Source organism: Capronia epimyces (assembly GCF_000585565.1).
Source record: "Capronia epimyces CBS 606.96 chromosome Unknown aczIQ-supercont1.1, whole genome shotgun sequence".
Classification (NCBI taxonomy): domain Eukaryota; kingdom Fungi; phylum Ascomycota; class Eurotiomycetes; order Chaetothyriales; family Herpotrichiellaceae; genus Capronia; species Capronia epimyces.
In genome coordinates this window covers 1,023,418-1,039,072 of record NW_006912904.1, presented here as the reverse complement: position 1 = coordinate 1,039,072, position 15,655 = coordinate 1,023,418, and the positions used below count along the sequence as shown (strand labels likewise).

At 52.7% G+C, this 15,655-nt stretch overlaps 7 protein-coding genes across 7 annotated transcripts; 1 reads left to right on the top strand and 6 right to left on the bottom strand.

The window, feature by feature from the left end:
• Window positions 1-146: 146 nt before the first annotated feature.
• On the bottom strand, window positions 147-2,453 carry A1O3_00395 (uncharacterized protein; the record flags this gene model as incomplete). Its single annotated transcript, XM_007730545.1, has 1 exon — window positions 147-2,453. One exon carries the CDS (start codon window positions 2,451-2,453, stop codon window positions 147-149), a length of 2,307 nt encoding a protein of 768 aa, XP_007728735.1.
• A 765-nt stretch (window positions 2,454-3,218) lies between these two features.
• On the bottom strand, window positions 3,219-5,108 carry A1O3_00394 (uncharacterized protein; the record flags this gene model as incomplete). Its single annotated transcript, XM_007730544.1, has 2 exons — window positions 3,219-4,520; window positions 4,566-5,108. 2 exons carry the CDS (start codon window positions 5,106-5,108, stop codon window positions 3,219-3,221), a joined length of 1,845 nt encoding a protein of 614 aa, XP_007728734.1.
• Window positions 5,109-5,465: 357 nt separating this feature from the next.
• Window positions 5,466-7,574, bottom strand: A1O3_00393 (uncharacterized protein; the record flags this gene model as incomplete). The annotated part of the gene is made up of 2 exons (XM_007730543.1): window positions 5,466-7,139; window positions 7,188-7,574. The coding sequence occupies 2 exons, from the start codon at window positions 7,572-7,574 to the stop codon at window positions 5,466-5,468; spliced, it is 2,061 nt and encodes a 686-aa protein (XP_007728733.1).
• Window positions 7,575-8,734: 1,160 nt separating this feature from the next.
• Window positions 8,735-9,107, bottom strand: A1O3_00392 (uncharacterized protein; the record flags this gene model as incomplete). The annotated part of the gene is made up of 2 exons (XM_007730542.1): window positions 8,735-8,967; window positions 9,059-9,107. The coding sequence occupies 2 exons, from the start codon at window positions 9,105-9,107 to the stop codon at window positions 8,735-8,737; spliced, it is 282 nt and encodes a 93-aa protein (XP_007728732.1).
• A 664-nt stretch (window positions 9,108-9,771) lies between these two features.
• Window positions 9,772-12,469, bottom strand: A1O3_00391 (uncharacterized protein; the record flags this gene model as incomplete). The annotated part of the gene is made up of 5 exons (XM_007730541.1): window positions 9,772-10,398; window positions 10,448-10,829; window positions 10,881-11,495; window positions 11,546-12,260; window positions 12,316-12,469. 5 exons carry the CDS (start codon window positions 12,467-12,469, stop codon window positions 9,772-9,774), a joined length of 2,493 nt encoding a protein of 830 aa, XP_007728731.1.
• A 1,578-nt stretch (window positions 12,470-14,047) lies between these two features.
• A1O3_00390 (uncharacterized protein) lies at window positions 14,048-14,538 on the bottom strand (the record flags this gene model as incomplete). Its single annotated transcript, XM_007730540.1, has 2 exons — window positions 14,048-14,241; window positions 14,376-14,538. 2 exons carry the CDS (start codon window positions 14,536-14,538, stop codon window positions 14,048-14,050), a joined length of 357 nt encoding a protein of 118 aa, XP_007728730.1.
• Window positions 14,539-14,738: 200 nt separating this feature from the next.
• A1O3_00389 (uncharacterized protein) lies at window positions 14,739-15,601 on the top strand (the record flags this gene model as incomplete). Its single annotated transcript, XM_007730539.1, has 2 exons — window positions 14,739-15,000; window positions 15,054-15,601. 2 exons carry the CDS (start codon window positions 14,739-14,741, stop codon window positions 15,599-15,601), a joined length of 810 nt encoding a protein of 269 aa, XP_007728729.1.
• Between the last annotated feature and the right edge of the window lie 54 nt (window positions 15,602-15,655).

Here is a 15,655-nt window from a genome sequence, read left to right as displayed (position 1 = left end):
CTATAGTTCACCAAGGACCCCTGCTTTCATTTTCCTACGAATTGTTTAAATGTAGATCCAGGATGGACAGAACTGGAGTCATTATACCCATTGGACAGTCCTTTCTATAGTTCACCATAGGACCTTTGCATCGTTTCCCATTTGCATCATTTCCCTAATATGGCGTCCATTCTCTCCTTGGTGAGCAGATACTCTCGAGGAACGGTCCAAGGGGATGCATGACCATGGTGAAGACCAACTCTAGTACTGGCCTCACGTTGGCCTCCATGGACATCGGCAAGCTCGTCTTGATCCAAACTCAAACTCGTCCTCACCAAACCCGCCACGTACCGACCGCACAGGCCGGCGTTGGGCATGCCGTGACCACTGTACCCGGCGCAGAGGAATAAGCTGGACGGGGAGGGCGAATGTTCTGATATTCTTGACTTTGACTCTGGCCGTGACTCTGGCCCTGACTCTGACCCTGGCCGTGTAACGGGAACGGGATTGGAAACGGGAACGGGAACGGGACCGACCCAAGGATGCCCGTCGGCGCTGGAGCCAATAATGCCAGTCCAGGAGGCTGCGATTTCAAGCAGCGGCAGCGGCGCCGAGGAAGGGGAAGGGGAAGGCGTGATGTGAGTGAGGTGATCGTGATCGTGGCCGGATTCATCGTCATATAGGTTCAATCGCTCAGGTAGGGTTCGGAGATAGGTCTCGACGTCGATGTCGACGTACGAGTCGTCGCTCACGCCGACCCCGTTCCCTGCGGCTAGATGTCTTCCGCCGCCGAACATGAGGTGGCCACCGGAAACGGCGGTGGCAGTAGTAGCAGTAGCAGCAGCACCACCACCACCACCATCACCACCACCATCACCACCACCATCACCACCACCATCACCACCACCATCACCACCACCATCACCACCACCATCAACACCACCACCATCACCACCATCAACACCACCACCAGAAACGGCGGGAGCAGTAGCAGGAGCAGCAGCAGCATCACCACCACCACCACCACCCAATTCAGTTTGATAGGCAGCTTTGGCTATAGCACCGCCTACCACATGCGGATTCTGCACCAGGTAGTCGCTCATGACGCGGTCCTGGGTCCCGACTCCCTCGAACCCGTAACTGGTCGGGATCAACCTGTCCGTGGCGTACGGCGAGCCGCGCGGCGGGACCAGCGCCGACATTTGCGCCTGCACGGGCGAAATGAGCGCGCTGAATTCGGGCAGTAGGTGAGACGTGTATCCGTTCGTGGCGACAATGACGCGACGGGCGGCGACTACGCCGCGAGGCGTGTGGATGAGCCAGCGGTCGTATCCGTCTCCATCTCCGTGTCTTTGTGCTTGTTCTTGTTCTTGTTCTTGTTCATGTTCTTGTTCATGTCTAGACCCAGTCCCAGTCCCAGTCCCAGACCCAAACCCAAACCCAGTCCCAGATCTATGGCTTCTTGTGATCTTCGCAATGGCCGTAACGGCAGTGTTGGTCTGCAAGTTCAATCTCGTCGCGTCGAACCGGCCCAGCAACCGCTCCCACATCCAGATGATAAGCTTATACGGGCTCAACGACGCCGCGACATCCTGCACGATCGCGCCCACCGCCCCTGGTTGTAGTCCGAGACCTTTGAGTCCTTCCGCGTCCTCGACCACCCGCACCAGCGCACGATGCTGTGCGTTTGTGATGGCTGCGTGGTCCAGTGGTGGTTGTGGGTTGTTGGTTTGTGAAGGCGCACTAGTACTAGGATCGGCATCAGCTACAGCAACAGCAACAGGGTTCGCTTTGGCGCCTTCGCCTTCGCCTTTGCCTTCGCCTTTGCCTTCGCCTTTGCCTTCTCCTGCAGCCGTAGCTGTCGTTGTAGCCGTAGTGGTGGCTGTAGTTGTAGCTGTAGCAGCACCATCATACCCCAGAGCTGCCTTGGCTTCTTCGAAATAAGTCTTGTTCCAGAATCCAATGGTCCCACAGACGCGACGGAAGTCGCACGGGATGTTGTTGGAGCGGATCAGCGTCTCGATGTGGTCAAAGTTGTCGAGTTCGAAGTCGACGATTTTGCTGTTCTCGGCGTGGATCACCGGTTGCAGGTGGCCGCCGTTGCGGCCTGTCGCGGCCGAACAGGTCGTGCGTGCTTCGAGGACGAGAACATCCACTTCGCCGTCATGCTCGCTGGTATTGGCCTTGTCGTTGTTCAAGCTTGGATCATCACTGCTGTTGACCTGGTTGGAGCTTTGGCCTCGGCCTTGACCCAGCAAGAGTTCATCGACCGCAAACGTGCCTGAGATGCCCGTGCCGATGACCACGATGGCCGCCTTGGCCGGCAGATCCGGCGTGGATCGGTGCTCCGCTACCCGGTTGGGATGCGATGTCTGCCAGAACGAGGCTGTGGGACGGAGAGAAGGTAAACCTGCTGGCTCTGTGGCGACGGCGGCGGCGGCGGCGGCAGTGGCGGGAACACCAGCGTCTCCCATTATGGATGGTGGTACGAGCTCGTATTCTGATCCGCAGAGCGAACGAGTCGAGGGTCGAGACGGACCAAGTGCTAGCTGCGAGAGGCAAGTAACGAATGCCTGGTCCTTGTATCCGTACTTCTGCTTCTGCTTCTTCTTCTTCTTCTGCCGGTTGTTCTCTGTCATATGCCTTTCTGCATTCACATCATGGAGCCTTTCGAAAGGGACAGACACGTAGACAATCTCCCATACGCCTGCTCAGCGCGGAATAGAGGCGACTAGAAGTAAGCTACAGTAGGCAAAGCGTATGTATAGCATCAAATGAATACGATTAATAGGGAGTAGTACTGTCAACCTACAAATACGGAGTACATATACGACGGCCATCCCCACACATACGCGCTCTCCAATCGGGTCTACATGCACATTATTCAGTGATTGATGGTCAGGAACATGCAACATTTGCTTCGCTCCACCCGTGAGGCTTTAACAACAAAGGAGGATTGTAAAGGAGGATTGTAAAGGAGGATTGTACACTTGAACAGCACCAGAGTCCAGGTTGGTGGCCACTTCTCTACCTGACATATACTCGGCATGCAAGAACCATTACCCCCATTCCATCCATTATCCGTACAATCCATCCGGCTCATATCTAGGGACTGCGCATCTTCCTCCAGCACTCTGCATTCGCACCTTAGATGGCATGCTATACCTTTGCTGCAGTTGATGTTGAAATATCGTGGACAATCCCAACGCATGGCTTGTCTTTGTCAGTCGCCAACTCATTCACTGGATCAACACCCATTTCTTGTCGGCCTCCTTCGCTCCTCTCCTCTCGGCAATCGCTTCCAAGCTATTTTTGATGGCATCTTTGGAACATTTGGGGAATTGCTTCTTCAACACCTCAATCATGCCGGCTTTTGTCAAGTCGCTACCAGACACGGCATCTTTGAAGGCCGGAAGGAGATCCCTCGGTACCATTTTGAATGGCTTTCCCAACCCTCCTGCACTAGTGCCCGCAATTGACCGTGGAGCCGCGACTTTGTTTTCGCTCTGACCGTGACTCGAGACAAACCCCAGTAAATTCGACGCAGCCACGACACTTCCGCTGTTCCCATCCACAGCCACAAGTGGAAGTCGAGGAGGTTGCATTGGACCATTTTCTGTCGGCGGCAGCGTCTTGCCCTCGCGTTTCTTCGGACTTGTCTTGCCAAACTCTGACCAATGTATGGTGGAATACGGGTCAATCGGGAAAGTCGTCGAGTCATGCAGAACATCCATGCGGTACCTGCTCAGGTCGAACCCATTTTCTGCTCGGTGGTCTGCTCCCTCCCAGCACAATCCACTAGATTTGGGTTCCATATCGCCCACAAGCGCCTGTCGCTTGACCATTTCTCCTTCGTTGTCGAGAAAATCATCCATGTCTTCGTCGCTGTCATCGTCCTCAGACTTTTCGTCTTCATCCATGAGATCATCGTCTCCTTCCTCGGGTTCCTGCCATTCGGCCTCACTATCATAATCATAATCTGTATCAGGCAGACCTCGGTAAGAAGGATTCCGGGCAATCTTGCGTGCCGACCGTGGAGACACAGCCCGGGTGTAAGTGCCTTGATATGCTGGTCGCACGTCTTCGCGGAAAAAGAAATACTTATACGGTATCCCAGCAAGATCATCTGTTGGTCGATCCGAGTCAACTGGTGCGTCTGTCGCCGCATTCATTTCTTCCACAATCTTTTTGACGGGTTTGATGCGTTTCATTCTCCGACGTTTTGGAAATCGTGTGCCAATCTGTTCGGGGGTGATTTGCTGATTCAGTCGCACCTGCTCGTCGTTAAATGGATTAGTATGTGAGTGGAAACGGTTAAATGGTGCCAGTTCCATGTGTTCGTTGACAAAAAATGGTAGAATCCAGTTGCGGAATTCCGTGTTGGGCGGCTTCGAGGTCTTGATCTCCGTCAGACACGGTTCCATATCGATCGATGCAATGGAAGATCTTCTGGATGTGCCGGCAGAAGCATCGTCAGAGCTGGCAGGTGGTGTTGATGCAGCGGTTGGTCGGCCGAAGAATGCACCGATGCGAGGTTGTGCCTAAGGCGGTCAGCAACAAAAGTGAGTACAGTGTGCCTTACGTACTCTTTCTTTCTTACGTGCTTCTTGAGCTTTTCGTTCCTTTTCTGCTTCCTTCTGCTGCTTCAAAGCATCCTTTTGTTTCTGTTTCTCTTCTCGGGCCTTTCGAGCGGCTTCCTTTTCTTCATCTTTCCGCTTCTTCTCTTCCTCTCTCTTGGCTTGTGCTTCGGCCTTGAGTTTCTCCCTTTCGGCTTTCGCCCTCTCCTTCTCCTCCTTCTCCTGTCTTTTCAACGCATTGGCAACTTCTCGCTCGGCAAAGGTCAGCTTCCGTGTCTTGCTATCCAGTGCCATTTCAGGTTGAGAAGGACTGTGGGCCGGCAGGGAGCCGATGTCGGTCAAAGGAGTACTGGCCCTGCTCAACGCTGGCGAGCCAATACGGGAATGGCTGGCGCTAAAACTACTGCTTTTTTGGTCCTCGGGAGACACAATGCTGGTGATTGAGTGATGGACAATCTCGCCATCGTAGTTGCGTTTCTTTGAGGTTGGCGTGAACTGTTGATTCGACAATGAAGGAGCGTCCGGGTGGGGGGAATGGACTGCAGCTTCCATGATTGTGAGATGAACAGCGAACAAGACAGTTTCAAATAGCACTACAAGTGCCTGACATCTATGCAACGGCGTCACAGTCTTATCGTTACCCAGCTAACGACGTGGTTTCTGCGATCTGTGATGGAGGGAAGGTACGGAGTACATGCAACGATTAGATGACGCGGAACGCGACGCGTGAGCAAAAGACGCGCAGCCTTGGCAACTCCACGTGATCAGGCTGAGCAGAGTGAAGCAGTGAGGCGTCTCCCTGGCATTATGGAGTGTTCACCCGTCGCAGGAAGTGACAGATTATTAGTGACAGAGACTGGCTCTTTACATTCAATTCACGAGACCATTGTTCCACAGAGACAGCCTCTGCTAACCGTACCATGTCCCACGCTTGGGTGCTTGGAGATACTCGGGCGGTGCTATTGCAAGATATTTCGTCCGATCATTCTGAGACCTCGGACCCAAGTGGGTGTCAAAGTCAGCGTGGAATTGACCATCGTCAGCCTCTCCAACAACCTCACCCATCCTGACCTTAATGTCTCGTAGCTTCCTAGCCCGGACGATCCCATCAAGCGCACTGCCCCCCTTCACAAACCCGAAGAACTGGGAGTCCCGCGTGAGAGATGAGCAGTAGCCTAAGACATCAGGAATCGTGGTGTGAGCAACACACCAGATGCTGAAAAGAGCTGCAATCTGCATGACCGCAATAGAGGCAACGTATGCTCCCAGCCACGGCCAGGAACAGAGGTAAACCAGACGAGCTTCAAGGTAAGTCGCCGTGGTATTGCGGGCATTCAAGCCATAATCCATGAGGTTCGCCGACACTTGGCTTGCAACGACCCACGTATTGAGGAGCTGACCGAGACGTTGAGAAAATGCTTCTGCCGTAACATTGGAATAGTCCGCATAATCACGATTGTTGCCACTTAAAATGAACGCTGCACTGGTATTCTGGAGATAGTACTCGGTCAATGTGGAGTATCCCGAGCTGAGCATTGGACCGGTTGCCATGATCCACTCGTACATCATATAGCTAAATGTGCTGGGGAAACTGAGACTGGTGATAGTTGATGGGGCATGCCGGTTCGGAGACTTTCGCTGTTCCATGACCGAACACACCAGAACTGTAGAATCTGACGCCGAGACGCACGTAACGTTAGACTCGACGTAGATCTGATTGATCTTACACCGAGCTACCCATGGGCTCGGGTCCTGAAAAAGAAAAGTAGCCTGCGGGAGGTTGGCATCGCTGGCATTGACCAACTTCTCAGGGTAGCCATAAAAGTAGAGGTTGTTGTTCACAAACTGGTCCATCGCCACCTGCCAGGAGGGGTAGATTCCGTTGTTGTAGGAAGTCGTGGTATTGGGACCGAGAAAGGTCCCATTGCCGGATGTCACATTGAAGCCAATATTGACCAGTGTCTCGTTTTTCGGTTTGTCGCAGTCCAGATTCACGTATGTTGTTTCAAGTACAAAACTGGAGTTGCGATTCGCTAGAGATGCAAGCGGAATGCCGACGAGTGAAGAGTATGAACCCTCGGCCAGGTGCGCCTTTGTGAGAGAAGCCCATCCGTTACCATCTTTGCTTGCGCTATCCATAAGCCATGGGATGCGGACATTGCCCCACATATCCATGGTCCCATTCTTCATGCTGGCTGATCCAAGAATGGAGCTGATATATGTCGGTTTCAATGCTGTCAATAAAGAGTCTACTCCAGAAACCGAATCAAAGACTTGGTTCGTAATCGTGTCGAGATAGCTGACAGGTCCAAAGTCTGTCGTATACAGATTGCCCGTCGAGATAAGGCGAAGTGAAGCCTGAGAGCCTAGCGGAGAGAAGGTCCAGGCTGATAGCAAGACCAGAGCCGTGAGATTGATAGCTCGAAAGGATAACTGAGTGGTAACAGCGGCGAAAACGGTCCGACTTTGCATGATCTGTTCCAACAAACCGAGGCGGGTACCTCGCTCCAGTCTCCAGGTAGCAAAGCGTTTCAACGTTGAGCCTAGAACCGCAGCAAAAAGGATAGTGAACAGAGTAGACACCTGCCGTTGTTAGTACTTCAACAGCCACAGTGGATCGAGGATGCAAACTGTGCTGGTGGCCTGCAAGATGTAGTCTGACCGCGATTCTGTGACCTCCTTGTGGTGTAACTTGGTCACGGTCACAGCTAGCCATATGAATGGGATTGACGCGAGTACAGCAAAAGTACACACGGCAATCTCCACAAACAGGTCGACGCCGAACTTGCCACTTCTGCCGGGACCAAGGTCGGCGGCCAGACGGTCCTCTCGAGCCGGAAACCCTGAATATTCATCCTCGTCTCGCGGCGTCAAGATGGGGTTGTAGGTGGCCGAAGCAGTTTTGCGGTTGAAAGAGCCAACTGGTTTGTTAGGCGGACGACCATGAAAATGTCCTCCGGATGCCTGAGGTCTAGAGCCATACGGACCAGGTAGTTCGATGAAATCCGGTTCCGACATATGTAACTCAACGACGACCCGGTTTCAAGCAGCCTTATGCATTCGATTCCCAGGCTTAATTCTAGTCGAAGAGCAGGATCAAATATGAAATGTCTCTTTTCCGCTCTGCCGCGCGCCGGGGCAGCGGTGGTGGTGGCGCAACCAGAATATCAGGCGTCACCAGGGTGTTTCGGGGCGCAAAGGTTATCCTGCTGGGGTCCATTGATTTGAGAGTGGGACGTTGCCGGCCTGACGATTCCACCAACAAATCTTATACTGTAGCAATACAATTGGTGCCCCTGAGCCTTAGGCCTCCTAAGCACTTCTTCGTCTCACTTTGTCATGGTGTAGGGGGCCAACTTTAGTGGCCCTGCTGACGTGGCTCGAATGGTGGCCAGGCAGGCAAGGAAGCACACCTCAAGTTGTATCCTGCGAGGATCATGATGTGTGTACGAAGAGTCTTGTACGGGGTATATATAAATGTGTGTGTGTATATATATATATATATTATGCGCGCAGCTCACTTAGTGGCAAACACTAGAGCAACATTTGCCTGAAGTTCAAAAAGAATGTCCCCACGCAGCACGGACGTACAATATACGCTAATACAGTATACATACGGAGGAGATACCTACTAGATTAGTAGACAGGTAAGCTCATTATCAGTCGTACCTGCAGGTGCCCTTGTCTTGATAGCCCGATGAAAGTATCCGTACTCCGTGATGCTATATCTACCTCCACCCTCGTTCTTCTAATCAGGTTGCTCTCGATACCGACCAGAGGATCAGCCATGAACATGATGTAATAGCTGGTAGGCGAATGTGTACTCCGTATACTCATAATAATATTTCTTAGAAATCGCAAGAACAACACATGGAAGCTAGGTAGACTTCGCTAGGTATGAAACAATCAATCAACTCTGGTAGAGGTGTCGCCCCCAAAAAGACGCGGAGCCCTGGGGCAGTACAGGGCATGCGCCAAAGTTCTGTACCGAGTAGAGTATCTTGCTTCCTCTGGTTTCAACTCCATGGCTGGGGACAGGTATCTTCGTCGAGCGCCAGATTCGGTCCCCGCACCAGGTTGCTGACCCGGGCGTCTTCCTTGCCGACCTCGTCATTCCCGTATTAAATCCTTGCGGCTTTGTATCCACCTCGACAGCAGATGCTCCCATCGATGCTCACTCACATCGTGCCGTACCCTTGGAATCCACCATTCTGCACTCGATCCGCGTAGACCCCAGGTGCGGGACGGCCAGCAAGCTGGCCGTGTCTTGCACGTTCTCGGCGGTCAAAGTAAACATATTCGACATAGAAGGCGTGGATGTGGCCAGGAATATAGCCCAGGAGAGTAAGGCAGATGTTGATAAAGAGGTCGGCTCCGCAGCCGGCGACGAGATACACGCCGACAGGTGGTACTGGAAAGAGACAGAGTTAGCTGGGCATATCTATCCGATGGAGAGGAGAGCAGCAATCGTACTGCCCTACACCTCATAGGACTGGACTTACAAAGGATGGTGATCAGGATAACAAGGAGAGCTGGAGCAGCGTCCGACATATTGACCACGTATCGATGCGGCTGGCTATACCGATGCTATGTATGTGAGACTGATGATGGGGGCGTGAGAGATATGGCTTGATTGCTTGGGGTTGGCGGGAATTAGGTGGTTAAATAGGTACTCGAGGGTAGGCACAGGCACCAATCTCGTTTGAAGGACTCCGTACCGTTCAAGGTTCTGGCGACTTTTATCGCATGCCTGCATGTAACGTGCAAAGGGTGCCATGACGTCGCCAACTTCCAGGGCGCCCCAGCTGCGCCACAGCTGGGGCTAAGGAGGCCATGCACCGCCACACTCTATTCATTCTGCAGAGTATGGCAGCCTCAAGCAAGGGGTGTCAAGTCTCTTGCCACACCACGATTGACAACACCTACAGTTACCATCGCAGTACCCAATCGAAATCTACCAGGTGTTTAGAGTGAAGGGGTTGTTCGCGTGGGCGAATATCGGCAAAGTCTGTGTCGATTCATGCCTTCCCGTCTCGTGAAGCCAACAACCTCTTGAATCACCGTTATGTTTTGTACAACCTACCTTGTGGTCCGGGATCATGAACGATTCCTTCTTTTTAACATTCCATCCAGATTGTTGTCGCGCATGTCTCTCATTGTACTCTGTAGAACGAGGCAGTCCCGTTTATGTGCATCCGCCTTCAACACTCCGGTTTTAAAGAAATGGTTCCTCTCCCGGGTTGATACGCATGAATGCCGCGATGTCTTGTTGGGTCAATGGATGGCCCATAGGCTGGGAGCGTGATCCCCGCCGGCGCGAACGATTGCTGTCTGCGTTCCCCCCTGCTACTTCAAACGGCCAGGCAAACCCCTCGGTGTACGGCACCTCCATTTCTGATGAATGACCAAACGACCCCCTCCCTTCCTGGGGTTGAGGATGTTCAAGATCCCACATTGCAAAGTCGGGGGCTTGGCTAGTGCCTGTTCCGCCCATTGATTGTCCCAACATGAGAGGCTGTGCCGCGTAGGGAAATGATGGTGGCGGATACATGTTTACATTTGCTGAGAGCATGTTTATGGCTGGGTTTTGCAGAGTTGTTGGTTGAGGGCGATGAACAAATTGTCGCTGATTGTTGGGCATGGCAGACGTCTCCCGGGGCGCCTTCGCGCCAACCTTGTCATTCCTTGAAGGGTTGGCGTCCTGATCAATATTCGATGGCAGATGTTCCCCGGGAAGACCTGCCTTCGAACTGCAGCTCAAGCTCCTGCATAGCGGCTTGGCCTCACTCGCGATTTTGTCAATGTTCAGGTCTATGTCGAGTGATAGTCTCCGAGTGAGAATCTAAGCTGAATTAGCCAATTCACCAAATAGTACTGAAACAGTAACCCACCCTTAAGACATCCAAACATCTTCTTGAACCAATATCCAAGCACGATGTACTGGCGAGGATCTGAATACCACATTCTGTATCTTTCTGGATAGCTGCGTATTCTCTGTTTCCATGTTGGGTTGCAAGGAAGAATACTAGTGTTACAAGGGATAAGAATACCGTGTAGACAGATTGCCATGCGGCCGGTGCGAGGAATCCTTGCTTGAGCATCGCATCGGAGCGCGAAATGGTGAATCGAGAGATCTTGATGCACGATGTCGCGCACCGTAACAGTCTGGGGTCGGGAGGATTCTCGCCCCTGCTCCTTGCCAAATAGTGCAAAAAGGGTCGATAAAGGATGATGTGGCCAAAATTGTGAACCATTTCAAGCTCATACACACAGCTATATCGCAGTTAGCGCAGCTTGCGGCTTGGACAGAAGTATTCTCATTACCTGCTCAAGGAATCGTTTTCGTCCGGGGTCCCGAGGGCGCTGGACAATCTCTCTCTCCAGGCCTTGAAGTCGCCCTCGATTTCGGATATGACAGCATTGCTGACATACATCTTGGTCGATCCATTGGCTCGATGAGCCTCTTCATCAGTCTTAGGATACAACTTCTGCGTCACCTTTGCCATGATCAAAAGAACGTCGAGATATTGAGCGGACGCAGCAAAGACCCTCCGCGTAGTTACCGAGGCAAACCCTCCGTGGCTCTCGTCTTCATAGTCGCGCACAAGGCCACTCGGCTTGGGCTGGTCCACATAATCAAGGTTGATCATTCCGGGAAGACCTAAGACGGTACCACTGTAGATGTCGAGCTTGACGATTGTCCAGAATACGCGTCGTCGAACGTCTTTCTCCAGTTCGGACAGCCCATCACAGGAGGCCCTGGAGTGCAGGCCCATCCTCATGGAGGCCGCAACCGCGAGTCCAATGAATGTGTGGGCGGTAGCTAATCGAGCTGTGGACATGAGGAATAGGATAAAGCACAACAAAGTCTGTAAGCAGAGCAGGTCCCGGCAGTGGTCGAGATTGACCATTCTCCGGGCAGCAATCACATGCCGCATCCTGGACACGTCAGTAGAGGCTAGCTCAAGCAGTTTGCTAGATGGCCTTACGCCTGATTGAGAGTTCCTTTGCACCCATATTTACGGTGCATATCTTGGTGAAAAACATACCCCAACGCGGTCAACATGTAGAATAAAGGCAAAAAGTCGTGGTCGGAGTCTTCGAAGTCCATCGGGTCGGAGTCATAGATGCGGTCAGTTTGCTTCTGAACGGTCGGCTCATGTAAAAACTGCAGTAACTGATAGGTTTGTTTAAAGACGACGTGAAGCAGCTCTGTTGCCGTCTGCCTCGATGGCAACAGCTTCACAAAGGGGACCTCGGTTGCCAAAGCCTGCTTGTCAGGGAGTGGAGAGTCAAAGAGGCTTGACATAGCATCGACGTCAACGTGGCCATTGGTTGATTGCTCGCTCGAGGAAGGATCTTGATTGAAGAGCTGTTGAGTTTGATGGAGAAATGCAAATCCTGAGCCACCGCCATAGTATTCCGTCGAGTTTTTGCTAGAGGTTAGTCGACCTTTGCCGTCTAGCATGTTCTCAAAATGGTCACCTGCGCTGTCATCCGTTGGACCCGTGGTGTCCGAGAGGGAAGAAGGGGAGCCCGGCGGCGAATCAAAAATGCTGCTCACTTCAGCATGAAGCTGGGCAGATGGGTTTTGTGCCTGAAGCGTGGATAGAAGGGCGCGTGCCCGACGCAATCGATCTTCGAGGATTTTGGTTCGAGGAGCTCCTGCCATGCGCTGGCCTCTGGTCGACGTAAATGTGCAATCTGGCGGACAGAGAGTCAGATGCCCGAAGCAGTAATGTTTGCAGGCTATACTCACGGCGCTCAAAGTCTTCACACGGCTCACACGGTTGCCTACCATTGCATCGGATCTTGCGGAGCCGACATTCATTGCAGGCCCTACTCACGCGCGAGTATCGCCTTCTCTTCGACGGGCCCGGTGAACCTGACGGGCTATCATTTTCTTCTTGCATTGTGAGTCGTTACTGACAAGGCGTTCAAGTACCAGCCTTGAAACCAGCATCCGCATCTGAAAGAGCTCCCGACATGGACAACTTATAGTCCTATGACCTGTTAAGGGGTTTGAGCATTGTCATCTCGCAACGGGCCACAAATGAGCGACAAAGGCCCGACTCGATGATGAGCGCTCCCCAGGTCGAGAAAGGGCCTTTCGGGATAAGCGATGAAGAAATACGAGCTGACAAGGGTTGCGGGAGTGCCGTGGTGGTTTCTTAAGCAAATGAACTAGTCAGTGGGCGTGTCTCGGCGACAAGGCGAGCCAGGGTAACGTGTTTGCCTCAAGCAACCTGAACGCAGGCCTGTCCGGGGCTTCGTTAGTGCTGTTCAAGGCTGGCGTTCTGGCAAAGCATGCGGCTTCGGGTAAGGTGGGTGTGAAGGGTGGTCTGTGGTGAATAATAGCAAAAGGAGTATTGGTACCGCCATGAATAACCTTCTTGCTTCATGTCCCGGGAGGGTGGCGCCCCAAGGCATCCACGTGTCATATTATGTCCAAGTGTGAACAGAACTGTCGGATATTAGATTCCCACCCTGGCTGGTTAGACTCGATGCGTGGCCACCAGAAAAAACAAGTACACCAGTGGATTCGTCTTTCTTTCTCGACACGAGGGGCTGGTGCCCCGAAGGCCTTGGTTAGACATGGACTCAAAGTGTCAAAAATGCAGGAGTAGACCAATCGACGAAACGGCCGACACATTTACCCAATGTCATTGGCGGTTTGCACTAACCTAGCCTATAACTCGATCTGACGATCATTACTCTGCGCAGCATCTATGGCGTGGCTAGCCCAATGTCGGGCTGGGGTGGCGTGGACCACTGGAGAATGCACTTGATACGCTTTCGCGGTCTGCATCTCCGCAGGTTGTGCCGTTGCATAAGAATTCGTGGCACATCCTGGCTTGAAAGGCTCGGGATGTGTGGACGGGTCGCGATCGTCCGGTCTCCATTGTTGAGGTTCAAGATCAAATTTCGCATTAATAATCTACCTGCTCGAGGTGCCGCGCCGAGGACGAGGGACAAAAGACTCGCACGGAGTAGGGTACGCCCCAAACTCTACTCGGGAGCCGATGCTATAAAAGACGGAGTTGGAAGGCCGATGGGAAGCAGCTTCTGTCGCCTTACATTGTTGGGAGACTGGACACACTTCGAGGGGTCTCTGGGGTCGTGATAGGGTTGCTATGGCTTCCGTTCACACGAGTTGTGGCGTTTTGAAGAATTCAACCAGAGTTTCGGGGAAGCTACTCCCCATTGTAGCGTTTTGGGAAACCATCAGCGGTGGGATGCATGGTTTTCATCAAGGAAAACTTCTAGGCCAGGATAATGCTGTAGATGTCGCAACGTGATGCCAGCCAAACCCCGGGAAAGAGATCCGAAACCCCACCGCCAGAGAACGGCGGTTGGGCGATTGTGGCCAGATTTCCTGGTTTGGACCGTGTGTAGCCACGGTAGATGATACCGGATGCCGAGAGACACGCGGCAACGAAATCGGCCTCAAAATCGCGGCACGCTTGTCCTGTAGGATATCGTTTCTTGCTTTAGATGAGGGCCTTTCTCGCCAATTCAATTTTACGTGCAGCCTCGCCAACTTTGTAGCCACCCTTGCTTGCGCAGACGGCGATCCCTTCGCCTAGTTCAACCTTCTCCTCCACGTCTGGAAACGGGCAGGGGCAGTGGTGCGGAAAATGAACGCAAGCGAGTGTGTCGGGACAGAGATAGTTTGAGCAGGTCGCTGATCGACGTTAGCAAGATTCAACACGTTTCTTCCACTGTCTGAGTCGAATGACCTGTGCGGGACCATGACCAGGTCTGCGACAGTCTCTTGTAATAGACAAGCCGCGAGCCCGGCTGGTGAGGAAAACATACCTCCATCCCAGTTTTGACGGTACCAGCTGGAATCGCTGGGGACGTTCTGCTTCTCTTGCGTACCCTGAGCTTGCTGCCCTCCCTGAAAAAACTGCTCAAAGAACTGGAACTGGGCCGCAGCTAACCCTGCAGAGATGAGGAGTAAACTCAGAATTGCCCTCATGCTGGGCTCGGGATGCTGGTAGATGTGTTCAATCGAGAGACGTAGATTGCACAAGCAAAGGAGTCAAAGCGGTGTCTTACCTGACTGCGCATCAAAGAGTGGGTGGCTGAAGGTGGTTAGCGCAGTTTTCATTTCTTCGCAGTTGGTCACCAGTTCAACGACATCTTCAAGCTGCGCTCCAGTCTGCGATCATTGTCAAAATGCTGCAGCCGCGATTATACAGGCCTGCAGTGCCTTCAGACTCGGTGGTCACTTCTTTGCTCTCTTCTCTGAATTCACTGAGCCTTTGCTCGAAGCAAACGCGCCTTCAACCCACGCTTCCTGCAACCTTTGTCCGGCATGCTTCTCATGCAACACAAGGTCGAGCAAATGGTCCTACCGACTCTGCCGGAAGACGTTTAGGCGCTAAAAAGTCGGCCTCTGAGTATGTGGTGCCGGGAAACATTATTTTTAAGCAAAGAGGTAAAATGATGCTCGACTCTGGTCCTAACACGTCTAATAAGTATGGGCTGCAGGCACAAAATGGCACCCCGGCGAGAACGTCGGTATTGGCAAGGACCATACGATTTATGCAACTGAACATGGCTACGTTCGATATTACAGAGATCCTCTTAAGCATCCGAAGCGGCGATATATAGGAGTGGCCTTGGAAAAAGAAGGGCCTGGTTCACAGCTCCCATACCCTCCGAACGCTCCGTCTCGCAGACGCCTAGGGATGTATGCTACAACGGTCAGAGAGACACCATCCGACAAAAACTTCCTAGAATCCCATTCCAGCACCTACGGCTACACTCCTTTCAAAACCGGATCAACTCCTACAACCCCTCTGCCTACTATCCAGCGGGAGGGTACATACCGTGAAGCAAACGTGTCCATTGGTCGCGCTGCAGAAAGGAAAGGGGTTAATATCCGCCCCTATGATCGGCAGGACCGGTGGCTGGCTTGGAGAAAACGCTCTGCCCGAGTCAAGCAAGGCTTGGAAGCCAAAGCTGCCAGGGCCACTAGGAAGTCCAAAGGGAAGAAGTCGAACAAAGGTGTCAAAATAGGTGGCAACAAGAGATAATATGTGGATGTGAGGATGTTTTAAGTAGAAAGGCAATGCAAGGGCATGACCGCT